Source organism: Artemia franciscana, chromosome 4, assembly GCF_032884065.1.
Source record: "Artemia franciscana chromosome 4, ASM3288406v1, whole genome shotgun sequence".
NCBI classification, from domain to species: Eukaryota; Metazoa; Arthropoda; class Branchiopoda; order Anostraca; family Artemiidae; genus Artemia; species Artemia franciscana.
Genome location: NC_088866.1, coordinates 58,562,654 through 58,575,882, shown reverse-complemented (window position 1 = coordinate 58,575,882; position 13,229 = coordinate 58,562,654). Strand labels below are relative to the sequence as shown.

Here is a 13,229-nt window from a genome sequence, read left to right as displayed (position 1 = left end):
TATTTCCAATATTATTCTGTTACCCACATTTTTTGTCCAATAGTCTTTAAAAATGTTTCTTCAAGAAATTTAAGTTGTCTGATTAAGCAAGCACTATTATGATTTCATTTTCAAATCCAGTGTACGAATTTCCGGTACAATTACATGTTTTAGCTCAATTTAAGCATCGTTTGGAGAATAAAATACATTACTAGCATCTAGATTTTGTAAATGAACGTAAGTACATAGGCAGCACTTCCACACAGACTTGAGACATTTTAAAATATACTACAACTACTAACAATTCACTGCAGCGCTAAGCCGCCTGAGGCCAACACAGATACGTACACTCTTTCGCTGTCCCAATTTACTCAAAACCTCCCTCTCTTCTCCTAAGTAGCCAGGGTGGACCTTTCACGAGTTTGCTTAACCAGATGCATGACTGCAAACAATACTGCAGGGTGACCTTAAGGAGTGACACCCCTTGAGAAAATTCAAGCCTAGTAAACAAAACAGTATCGGCACTGGATCCTTTGAATCCAGTGCTAATGCTGTTTTGTACAAATACTGGATTCTGGATATTTTGAAATATATGAAAAAATAAAAAGTATAAAAGAAAGAAACACGGCTATCCTCATTTGTAAGGATTGTAGAAAAATATCTTATTCCTTTCCCCCAAACACAAAATTTTAAGTCCCCGTAGCTACTCCTCCCCCCCCCCCCAAAAAAAAAAAAATCTGGAAAGTTTCTACTACACATCCGAGCCTTGACAAAAAACAAAGTATAATTACAAACTGCATATAAAATCTATCACCTTTTAATGAAACCTCCTGACTTTATAGAAAGTCTTTAATGAGAAATACTCACTTGATTATTGCACTCAAATCAAGAATTATGAGCTATCAAAAATGCATTCATTCACTCTAATATTAAAAAACCATTTTATCTATTTAAAAAAAAGATATAAAACTGACACGAGGCAAACCTTGTTCCTTAACAGCCTCCCAATTTTTGATAAATTACATATGTCCCCTTCCCTTAAGCCTAAATTTAATTTAACAATATTAGACACATAATTTAGTTCCCGCTAACGACTAACGCCAATGAACCCATTTTGTCTTGTCTTAAGGGGTCGCACTCTATCCAGAGGGTGGATCCAAGATATGATTATTTGTGTTAACGTAAAAGAAAAACAATTTATCAAATCTACAGCTATCAAATTAGACTGATAAAAACCTCGTTTCTTGACAGCCTCTCCATTTTCAAGTTTAACTTTTTTGGTACCTCCTTGCTCTTCTAATTCTGAGTCATGCACTAGATCTTCATTCGGAGTACCAACAGCAATGTGCTTCAAAGAACAGACTAAAAACCTAAAAAAAAAGTACAAATCAAAAATTAAAGTACAAGTACAAAAGTACAATCAAAAGTACAAGGCTAAAATGATATATATATATATATATATATATATATATATATATATATATATATATATATATATATATATATATATATATATATATATACATATATATATATATATATATATATATATATATATATATATATATATATATATATATATATATATATGTATATATATATATACATATATATATATATGAACATATATATATATATATATATATATATATATATATATATATATATATATATATATATATGAACATATATATATATATATATATATATATATATATATATATATATATATATATATATATATATATATATATATATATATATATATATATATATATATATATATATATATATATATACTAGTCTGGTAGTAATTTTAAAGAGCAACTTGCATCCAAGCTGCAGCCAGACTTGACTTGAAGGATGGAAATTTATTTTAAAATGCTACTGGAAATATGAAAGCACAGTAGAAGTGCAAATAAATTTTAAGAGGGAGTTTAACACAGAGCCACATACAGGAGTTACCATCACTTGAATTAGAGATAAATTTGAAGTTGATGGAACTGTGCAGGATGTAAGAACAGATTGTTGACAATTTTAAGCCAATCAACAAAAAACTATAAGATGTATTAAAAAAACCCAAGTACAATTCACAATACAGTATAGGGCAACTGAAATAAAAAGCAGCGCAAGATCAAACCCACTATAAGGTAAAATTTAAATAAATTGACCCATTGATCAGTAATATCGTTGTTACTTCACTGAAAAAGGAGAGGGAAGGAAACTGCAGGAAAATGTGATGAAATTGGAAGTTGGATATGTCTACCATTTACAGTCTGAGAGAAGGGAACTTTAAAACTATGTCAGATAGGTTGAGGGATTTGCTCTAAAGGGGACGGATGGATTTAAATTCTTGTTTGAAGACTTTATATGCAAGCCTCACGAGATTCAATGATTTTTTGACAGAAGTTGTTATAATCTGAAGTTAAAATCTTTAGACTAGCATATTAAAAAAGTTTGGAAATGGAGGTATCTCAAATAAGTTAGAAAAGAAGATAGATTAGGATAAGGCAAATGGAGAACTTTTTCTGAATGGGAGGGGAGCGGGCAAAACATTTCCAGTGGTGGAAATAAAGATCTTAAAAAGTTGCTTACAGTATTCCTGAAAAAAAGCTATATTATTTCAAAGTATCCAAAAGCATTCTACTCTTAGTACACTTTTATCTTCTAGACAAGGAGCAAGGGGAGGGGATGAAGCCGCCTCTGTCCACTTTTTTGAGCACCCTATGGGGAGTATTTAACAAAGAATATAAAACTTAAAAAAACTCACTCTTGTCTAATTCTGGCCACTCCTTTTAAATTTTCTTCTGTCATTTTTATCACAGATAAAAGCTGTAAAGAAAAATAAGCAGATAATATGGGGTTCACCCAAGTAATTTAAAGGAAAGGAAAATGATCAATCATAACTACATTAATGTATACATTCTAAATTTTATTAGAGGTGCATCACAATAGCTTTTGTTCTTTAGATCTATCTAAGGCTTTTGATTCTGTAGTTCACTCCCAAGCCCTGTTTTCTTTGCTTAAATGTGGAGTGAATGTTTCTATTGTTTCTTTATTAAAATTTTGGTATGGTCATTCTTTCCTTCATGTTAAATCTTCTTCTTCTGATCCTTCTATGTTAAAGATCTCCGTAAGACAAGGTAGAGTTTTATCTCCATCAATTTCCAAAATTTGCATTGCTGATATTTTAAATAGTCTTCCAACAACTTACCTTTTAGGTAGTTCAAATGTCTCATATCTTACTTATGCAGACGGTATTCTTCTCATTAGTAGAACTAAATCTGGGCTTTCGGCTTCTGTTCGTTCTATCTCTACTGCTTTCTCAAACGTAGGTCTAACCCTTAATCCTGATAAATGTGAATTCCTTCATTTTGGTCCTTCTCCTAACCAATCTTCTAGACTTAATTGTTCTGAATTTAGCGTTCCGTGCGTGACTTTTTTAAGGTGGTTGGGCATTACCCTTACTAACAATTTAGTCTCTTTTTGTAATAAAATTGTTTCTGACACTAAGGTTAAACTTCAAGTGGGTTATTCTAAAATTGTTTGCGAACAGGGGGAAATACAACTGCAAAGCCCTTTCACAAATTTATTCTTGCTTTTGTGATCACTCGGTTTTATATCTTTCTGGATTGTATCCTGTTTTAAAAAGAAAAGATTTAAAGGCTCTCAAGTCATCTTATTTTTGTTTCCTCCATTTTTTGTTGTATCTTCCTCCCTGGTACAAGAAAAGTGATATGGTAACAAATTTCGGGGCTCCAGATTTATTTAATAAACTTAAAGTGCTACGCCAGAGACTATCCGACTCGATACATTTTACTATTAACCCTTTTCATGATCTTCTAAAATGTTTTCTACAGTAATTTAATGTGTTATCAGAAGTTGTTTTTTTTTTTTTGTTTTTTTTCTGTGTGTTTGTTTTTATACTCTGCTGTTTCAAGTGGGTCACAAATAAATTATTATTATTATTAATAAAGACTAGTGAACAGAATTATAAATACGAATAAAACTAATGATTTTGAATAATAGAAAATTGTATATTTACATAGGACTTCAGAAAATGCTCTGTTGAATAAATTATAACTTCAGAAAAATGCAAGGATTCAAAACAACCCCCCTCCCATAACCAGAAAGCTTAATTTCAAGAAGTATGAGATTTAAAAGTATTGTACAATAATTTACTCTTTTCTTTATTTCATAGTCAACTCCCTTAGCAAAGAGATAAGCATCTCTTATATATTATTTTACCTCATCATGTAGAACAAAAAGTTGTTGAAAGTTGGGAAGGGGGCTTATTTTATTACATAGTTTGAGATCTAGCACACTCTTGAAATAATTAAATTGATTAGAGGATCCAAAACAGCCCTTTTTCCCTTAAACCCCCTGTTAGTATCAGATCAGAATTTCAAGAGTCAAGCTAATCAGCATGGCCAAAAAGTCAAAAATTGTATGTCTCTAGATACAATATTATATGTCCAGTCAGAGGGACTGCAGTCAGTGTTGCCAAATGGTCAGATTATCCCAAACTCCATACAAAGATTTTAGTAGAAATTTACCCCAACTGAACCTTCTTTGAATCAGAGACATCAAAAGATGTATGGAAACTATCCCCCAGCTTTTTACATGTAGACCAAATGATCAACGATTAAAACTACAAAAAAACAACAAAATGGAAGTCCTAAATGTGAACACAGTAAGTATATGTTTCACATATGAAGGTTGTATTAATTTCAAAGGTACCAATGAAAGAGGGGGTAATTGCCCTCCCATATAACCTCCCTGGAATTTGGAAAATATTTTTTTGGAGCATTTTCACCAAGAGAATGGAAAAATCACCCCTATTAGATTTTGAAAATACCCTTTTTGTCTTCATTACAAAACTCCTTATGCCCCTCCCAATGTTCTCGTGAATTGACTCACCTGGTTTTAGCCAATATTGGTATTAGAGATTTTTAAAATTATCAGCTAGAATTTTAAAACTAAAATTTCAATGCTGGCATTCTCCAATAAAACATAGTCTGTAGCATATATTTTTCACAAATGGCAACCAATTAATCTCACATAATACATTCAAGGGTTCCTAATCTTGTTAATAACAAACTTAATTCAATTCAATTCAATTTATTTATAACCCATCTACAAAAAGAGGGCGGAACGCCCTTAAGATGGAGTAATAAGAGAAAAAAAACAGGTACAAATAAATACAAATCAACACAATCAAACAATTAAATAAGTAATGCTGACCATGGGTGAGACACTATCGACATAGAAGAACGAAAATCATGAAGCCTTTTATCAATAATAGATGTAGGAGAAACTAGGCGGAATTTGTTCACTAAGTAACTATTTCTAGTCCAAGGAGGGTAACTGAGAAGGAATTTAGCATAACGAAAATATACTCTACGAACAGATAGTTTCTGAGGTTCACTAAAAAACTGCCAAACCGGACAAAGAGAAAGGAGATGAGGTACAACTAGGCTATTATAAATTTTCGCAAGATTTAATTTATCAATATGTTTAATATTAGATGCAATTGAAGCATAAGCAATTCTCAGTTTTTTCTTCAAAAGTTCAAGGGATAAATTCACAGTTTCTTTCATATTTTTTCCAATAGGCATTCCAAAGTAAACTAATTTTTGAGAAAGGGGGACATGAACATTAGCTAAAGATAAAAAAAAAGGGCCATTTGTCTCTTTAAAATTGAAAGCTACAACAGCAGTTTTATCAACATTGAAAGAAAGCCCAATATTTTTATATTCATTATAAAGCTGATTAAACACGTTTTCACATCCACTAAAAGTACGGATTAGATTCAAAACGTCATCTGCAAAAGTTATTAAAGACAAGTTAAATCCACGGTGAATACAACTAAAATTAACAGAATTTTGAGCATTTAAAACAGAGTTATTAAATAAAGAAGGTGAGGTAAGGCCACCTTGACGGACTCCTTTCAAAATATTAAAAAGGGAAGATCCCCCCTTTAACTTCGCCTTAAGGTGATGGTACATATACAGAAGGCACTTCACTATACAAAAATTTACCCCTCTTTTATACGCTTCAAATAAAACTTGGGAAAAAATACAAGAGCCGAAAGCACGAGCAACATCTAAAGCACAAAGGATAATATGGGATCTACTTCTTTCTGCATCAGCAAGAACATTCATTAAAGCAAAAAGGGCATGCTCCCGGCTAATACCTTTTTGGTAACCAAACTGGTGGGGTGGGACATAACATTTAGAAACAATTTCATCCAAAATAACTGACTCAAACAATTTAAAAATAGTACAAGAAACTGTTATAGGTCGGAACAAATCACACGAAGTAAAATCCTTTTTGCCTTTTTTTGGGATAGGGGTTATTTGACCAACTGTAAATTGATAAGGAACAACTCCGTTTTCAATAGACATTTGAAAAAGTAGAGATAAATGATTAAAAAGAAGAGCAATTGCATAATCAAAATGTCTGGCAGTAATTCCACCAACTCCTGCAGAATTTCTTTTCTTTAGTTTTTGACAATAAAACGATACATCACTTGGCTTAATAATAAATGTCGAGGGTTCGTGTTTCTTCAGACAAACACTTAATTCTTTTTCAAATTTTGACTCAAGAGCAGGATCGGGAGAAGAAAACTCATGCTTATAATAATTTATCCACTCAGGCTCAGGAATATTATTTGCACTAATGTGTTCACAAGGGCGTTCAAATTTTTTCCAGAGCTTCGAAGGGTTCTCTGCAATTTTATGAGCGTTTTTCTCATAAGATCAACCTTATGTTTTCTTAACACTTTAGCAAAAAACGTTTAGAACGTAGCCGCAGACCATTTATAGTCCCAGACTCAGGCCTGCCGCAATCCCTCCAAATATTCAGCCAAATTTTAGAAGACTCGCACGCAGAAATAAGGGAAGGGTTTTTTGACCAACCCTGAACTTGAGAGCCTTTCCTAATACGCTTGCACGGGACAGCTGAAGTTTCAGCACATTTTAATGCATGGTTAATTTCAGCTAGATAGGTGGTAAGTCCGATGGCTATTTCTTTTTTACTAAGGCCAGAGCGCGTGCACAACAAATGAAAGGGCACCTTTATTTTATTTAATATTCTGTCACATTCAAAACGAAACATCTCGCGGTTAACTTCTTTCCAGTCTTTTATATAAAACCACTTTTTATCTGGCTGTTTAGGGGCATGAAATGAAGCATTTATTTTCAACTTTATTGGAAGGTGATCCGAATAAAAGCCATCACAAATTACCTCGACAGTTTCACAGGGGAAAGATGCAATAAAATGATCAAGGTTAGAAGTCGCTGACAGGACACCAATAAACGTGAAAGTTTCTGTTTTGTCAGCAACTGAGTAGGAAGGGGGGTAGTGAATATTAGCGCAGTGAAACAAATGAAAACACAGTAAGTAAATATTTCACAGATGTTGTTTCATGTTTGCCAAAAGTTAGTATTTAAGTGCTTTTGAAGTCAGTAATTACATACATGAGACTGTAACAGCGCAGATAATAAAATGCTTGTATATTAAAAGAATACTTAAATACCAAAGTCTAAAAACAAATATTTTGCAATAGGGTTTTGATTTTCAGTAGATTTAATATCAAAGATCTTTTGAAGTAACTAAATAAAAACAGAAGGCCAATTAGGAATATGAGCTTTCTAACAAAATACAATATGTAGCCTTAATTCTTGAAGATGTGACATCTAATTTCCATCAAAGATTACAATAGGATTTCTAAGCTTTCTGGTTACAAGAAAAATAGCATAGTTAACACATGATGTTGAGCATAGTTGCAACAATAACTGGAACCTAGTAGAGAGCAAACCACAGCTTATAGCAAAAAACCAGTCTAGTGACATATATTTCCCATTTGCCCATAATTTGGAAACAGTATAACTTATTCAACTGCAAGTGAACAATAATCTTTATTTAAAAAAAGGAAATTCTGAGAATTTTGAGAAAGAACCTGAAACCCTCAAATATGAAACCAAATTGAAAGAACTAAATTACACAATTGAAACTGATATCATTGAAAAGTTGTATGACTGCAGATATATCTTGAAAGACAAGGGAAACCATATTTTTTTCACAGGCAACATTTATGTCTCCTTCTTATGCTAAGGATGGTTCCAAAGAATACTGAGAGAAGCCTCACTTGAGCAGAAATTCAAATATCCATGGCCTTTTAAAATGACAAAAATACTGTCCTTTTGAAATAAAAAGAAGAACAACAGAATAAATCATTCCACAACAAAGTGTTGTTTTCTACCATTTTGTGCTGTAGAACTTCAATTTCTCCCAAAATAGAACCTAGAATCTAGATAATGCAGACTGTAATATTGCTAATCAATTCATTGGAAAGGAATTGAAAATAGAATGCTAGTTGCTCATTTATGACTAAAAAGTGCAAGGTATTAGCCATAACAGTATATACCCCTGTAGAAACAACTAATGGAGATAGTAGTGATTCAATTCCATTTTACCTATGGCTACAGGAACAAATAGACTGGGTCCCTAGTAGAAATACGGGATTTTTATTAGGGGATTTTAATGCCTAGGTTAAGAGAGATAGGGATAGATACTATAGCCTTGGTAAATTTGGTGAAGTATAAGAAAAAAGTAATGGTTACAGACTACTGCAACTGTGCATGTATAACAATCTAGTTATAACCAATTCAGTATTTGGTCATAAAACGATTCAATAAGTACACTTGGTATTTGTATGCTGGTAAAACAGCTAACCTTATTGATTATATTATTGTAAACCAAAACTAAATGGATTGATACAAATTACTAGGGTATATAGGAGTGATGTTACTGATGTAAAAGTAAGCATTACCTCTAGTAATGCCTAGGGTTAATTTAAAGCTAAAATTTAGGAAGGAAAACTACCTTCCAGGAAGTTATGTTGTTGGTAGAACAGACTACAGTTTGAAAAGACATTGAATTGCAAAAAGCAAAAAAAAATGGTAATTGCAAAAATATTTGTATATATTTCAACAAGGGATTACAACAATTCAAAAACCTTAAAAAATAAAAAAAAAGTTTGAAGCTTACTAGAAATTGCCATTATAAACTGGACTTGCTTTAATAATCAAATACCTTTGAAAAGATTCAGAGTGAAAAGACATTAATTTGCATTAGAGCAAAAACTGGTAATTGCAACAAAAATATGTCTGGTTGCAGGTAATTGCAAAAATATTTATATATATATATATATATATATATACAAGGGATTACAACAATTTAAAAACCTTCAAAAGGAAAACCGAAAGTTTGAAGCTTAGTAGATATCATTGTTTGAAATCTTAAATAGAAAACCAAAAGTTGAAACTTAGTGGAAATTGCTTTAATAATCAAATATTTTTGAAACAATATGGTATGAAAAGACATTAAATTGCATACATAGCAAAAAAATGGTAGTTGTAAAAATGTGTGTTTATATTTTAACAAGGGATTAAAACAATTCAAAAACCTTAAAAAAAAAAAAAAAGTTTGAAGCTTAGTAGATATCATTGTTAGAAATCAGACTTGCTTTAAAAATCAAATATCTTTGAAAAGACTATAGTATGAAAATACAGCAAATTATCTGTAGTTAGAAGACAAGCAACAATGAGAATCTATATATAGAAGCATGTTCATGCCAAGTACCAGGGCCAGGTAATTGCAAAAATATTTTTATATATTTCAACGAGAGATTACAAGAATTCAAAAACCTTAAAAAAGAAAACCAAAACATTGAAGCTTAGTAGATATTGTTGTTAGAAATTGGACCTACTTTAATAATCAAACATCTTTGAAAAGACTGTAATATGAAGACTGCAAATTGTCTATGGTTAGAAGATAAGCAACAATGATAATCCACATATAGAAGCCTGCTGTGTGCTGAGTGCTGGGGCATGGCAGCAAAGCCGCCAGGCTGCTGTTACTGTGGTTTCACTCTTTTTAAAAAATTCTGCAAATTTGCTTTCTCAATAACACTTTACTATTAAGAGCTGGGAAAATAATAATTACCATTCCTGAATCAGCTGCAAATGACAATTTTTCTCACTAGGCAGTTTCTTTTCAAACATATTTTAAAACTTTTGGCAACTATAGACTATTTTACCTTTTGGGGCTTCACTAGGGGATAAAAATGGTATTTTCCCCACAACTAATTATTGAACTATGAAAGGGCATAAGGAAAGGCATCAATTACCTTAAATTGCAGCTTGGAGCAATCTAAGGATTTTTCCTTGTAGAAAATGCAGAGTTGATAATACATGACACATAGTTGAATGCATACACTTGACTAGTGGTTTGATGTTGCTGATTTGAGTGCTTCCTAGTTATACTTCCATTCTTTTTTTGACCATTCATTGTCAAGATGGTTCTTAAAGCTGTCTGTGGTTTGGGCAGCAATGGTATCTGGCAGTAATTTGCTCCAGAGGTTGGCAACATGATTGGTAAGAAAATGGGCATGTTGCCACTTTGAGGAGAAATGCCTGGATAACAGCAAGTTATGTCCCCTTGTACAAGAGTCCTGAGACACCAGAGGAAGAAGATCACGAACTGCCTCTGAATTAATATGTTTATGAACCAGAATGACATCACCCATTTTCTTCTATAGACCAGAGTTGAGAGTTTCAGCTTGCATAGCCTTGTAGGGTAAGGGAGCTCATGCAGTCCACTCACCATTTTAGTGGCTCTTCTCTGGACATCTTCAAGAATTTTAACATCTTTTGTGAAAAGGGGGGATGCAAGGACAATGCCTGTCTCAAGCCTTGGCCAAACAAGTCTTTTATACAAAAGGCTCAGAATTTTAGGAGAATGGGAAGAAATTGTTCTTTTTATGAGCCCTAGTGATGAGCTAGCTGATGCTGTCTTTGCTGAGTGCTAAATTTAAGATGATTGTCAACAATTCCTCCTAGGTCATGTTCTTCTAACACTGAAGAAAGAAGCTGACTGTAAAGAGAGTAAGTTGTATTGATATTTTTGTGCCCTAAGCGTAAAACATGACATTTTGACACATTGAAAGTGAGTAGTCAAGATTTTGCCCATATGCTAAGGAGATCAAGGTCATTTTGAAGTTGGGAAGTATCCTCAAGAGTGCTAGCTGGACCAATTACCTTGGAATCATCAGCATATAGCATCATCCTGCTTATAAGCACTAGAGGAGCATTGTTTATGAAAATATTGAACATGGTGGGGCCAAGAACACTACCCTGTGGAACCCCACTGATAACATTCTGAGAGGAGGAGAGAATAGGATTGCCATCTGCATCAAACAGTCTTACATGCTGAACATGATTTGTTAAGAAATCCAGAATCCATTTAAGAATTTTTTTTCTCCAAACCAATAGATTGTAGCTTAAGCTCAAGTCTCCTATGACAAACTTTGTCAAATGCTTTTGAAAAATCAGGAAGGATCATGTCAACAGGGATTTTCAACTCCATTAGTTTTGTAATATAGTCATATGACTCAAGCAGATTAGTGTCAACTGATCTGTTGCATTGGAAACCATCTTAATTACCTTAAATCACATCTTGGAGTGAAATAAGGACTTTTGATCCTGTTGAATCACTCCTTGTGATGACAGTTGCATACGTGGTTGATTAAATTCTGGTGGAAGATTCTGGTGCATCCCAGTCAAATCTCCATGGTTTGTCACTCCACTCAGCATCCAGATGGCATTTAAACACATCTGTTGATTCAGCAGAAACAGTGTTCTCCTTGAGGTTGGTTCTAGAGGTTCACAATCTGGTTCGAGAAGAAGCTAGTCTTGGTCTAGTCTTTGCATGAATTTTATGGATTTGTTTTGGGTGTCCTTGAGTTATGTGGGAGGGGTCAATCTCCAGGAGCTCATTTTCTTGATTGGTAGAGAGGAGTTTATGTGCCTGGATCATATCCCCACATTTCTGCCTGTAGACTAAAGAGGGGAGGACTTAAGAGCTGTTAAGAGGATGATTCCAATCAAGATGCTCAATAACTGCTTTGTTGACAATATGTTCAAGAAGCCTAACAACAACAGAGGTAATACTAATAGGCCAGTAATTTTCTGCAGAATCTTTTCTTCCCTTTTTGTCAATGGGGGTAATATGTGCCACTTTCCACTCTGCAGGAAGCTATGAGCTATCAATAGATAGTCTGATGAGCTTTGAGAGTGGGTATACTATTTCTGTCATGCACTCATGCAAGAGATGGGGGTGGAGGCCATCTGGCCCTGCAGATTTATTTACATCCAACAAAGCTAGCTGTTTCAAAACAGACTCCTCAGTCAGCTCAAGAGGTGGCATTGTTTGAGTACAGTATATGAGGGGGCTGACAAGCAGTTTTTGGTGTAAAAGCTGATACAAACTAGTTATTTTGCATACTGGTTACCAAGTGATGTATTTACCTTTATCCTAGCTAAATCAAGATGTAAACTGAAGATTAGCCTATAATTTAGGGTGAATATACCAATATTTTTACACAGGGGGGAGGGGAAGGGAGGAGTTATAGTTAAGTTTATTTCTAATAAAAAAATGTAGATTAAATTTAGCTCTAAAGGTGGGCTATGCCTATTGATTAGCATCTTCTATTTATTTTATTAAACAATTTACTAAAACTATATCTTACTTATTCCTAATTTTGTAGCCTACTTCTGGCTGAGCAGAAATCCAGTTATGAAAGAAATACAAAGAATTTTTGTGAGATTAATATACTAGCTAAAAGACAACATACCATTATATTTGATAATCAGTATACTTTTCCAAATACAATAGTTTCCACTGCATATCCAGAAGTTATGATGCAGCAAATTAAATTTTAAACAGCCTAGGCATAGGCTAAATCTTTTGATAGCAAATCAATAACCTTTGCAAAAAGTATACCCTGTAAACTATTCTACACAAAATATTCATTTTATAAGATCTCTCACATTCTCTCAGCTTTTTATGTGAAATTTCAAATCTGTAGTGCTAACCTGGATTAGGTTAATTCATTGAGTCATGTCGTGCAAATTTAAATAAATGCAACTTAAATTACAGCGTTGTCAAATAAAATAACATTTGTAGACTTGGGAGCAAGTCAGATAAAAATCGAATTTTACGCATGAGCACAGACAAAAGTATGTGACACAGATTTCTGGTCTTTTGTTTTCATGCTATTTATCCCTCCTTTTTTTAAACCTTTTCCTGGTTTGAAGGACTGAAACAAAGAATTTTGTCAAGAGTGAGAGCAAGCAAACTTTATGGGGATCTTAATATTTTAAAGTGGAGATCTGATGCTTGAT

The 13,229-nt window shown here is 33.1% G+C and overlaps 1 protein-coding gene across 2 annotated transcripts in view; it reads right to left on the bottom strand.

Annotated features, from left to right (window-relative positions):
- The window catches only part of LOC136026667 (tRNA-dihydrouridine(47) synthase [NAD(P)(+)]-like), a 109,377-nt gene extending 96,378 nt beyond the window's left edge, over positions 1–12,999 (bottom strand). Inside the window, exons 1-3 of one of the 2 annotated variants that reach the window (XM_065703408.1) lie at positions 12,921–12,999; positions 2,750–2,811; positions 1,216–1,349 (exon numbers count right to left, since the gene is read on the bottom strand). In XM_065703408.1, coding sequence (XP_065559480.1) covers positions 1,216–1,349; positions 2,750–2,793 — 178 coding nt within the window. In that variant the 5' untranslated portion in view covers positions 2,794–2,811; positions 12,921–12,999. Of the gene's footprint in view, positions 1–1,215; positions 1,350–2,749; positions 2,812–12,875 lie in introns of both variants that reach the window. The other variant, XM_065703409.1, reaches the window with a different exon arrangement.
- Positions 13,000–13,229: the final 230 nt, after the last annotated feature.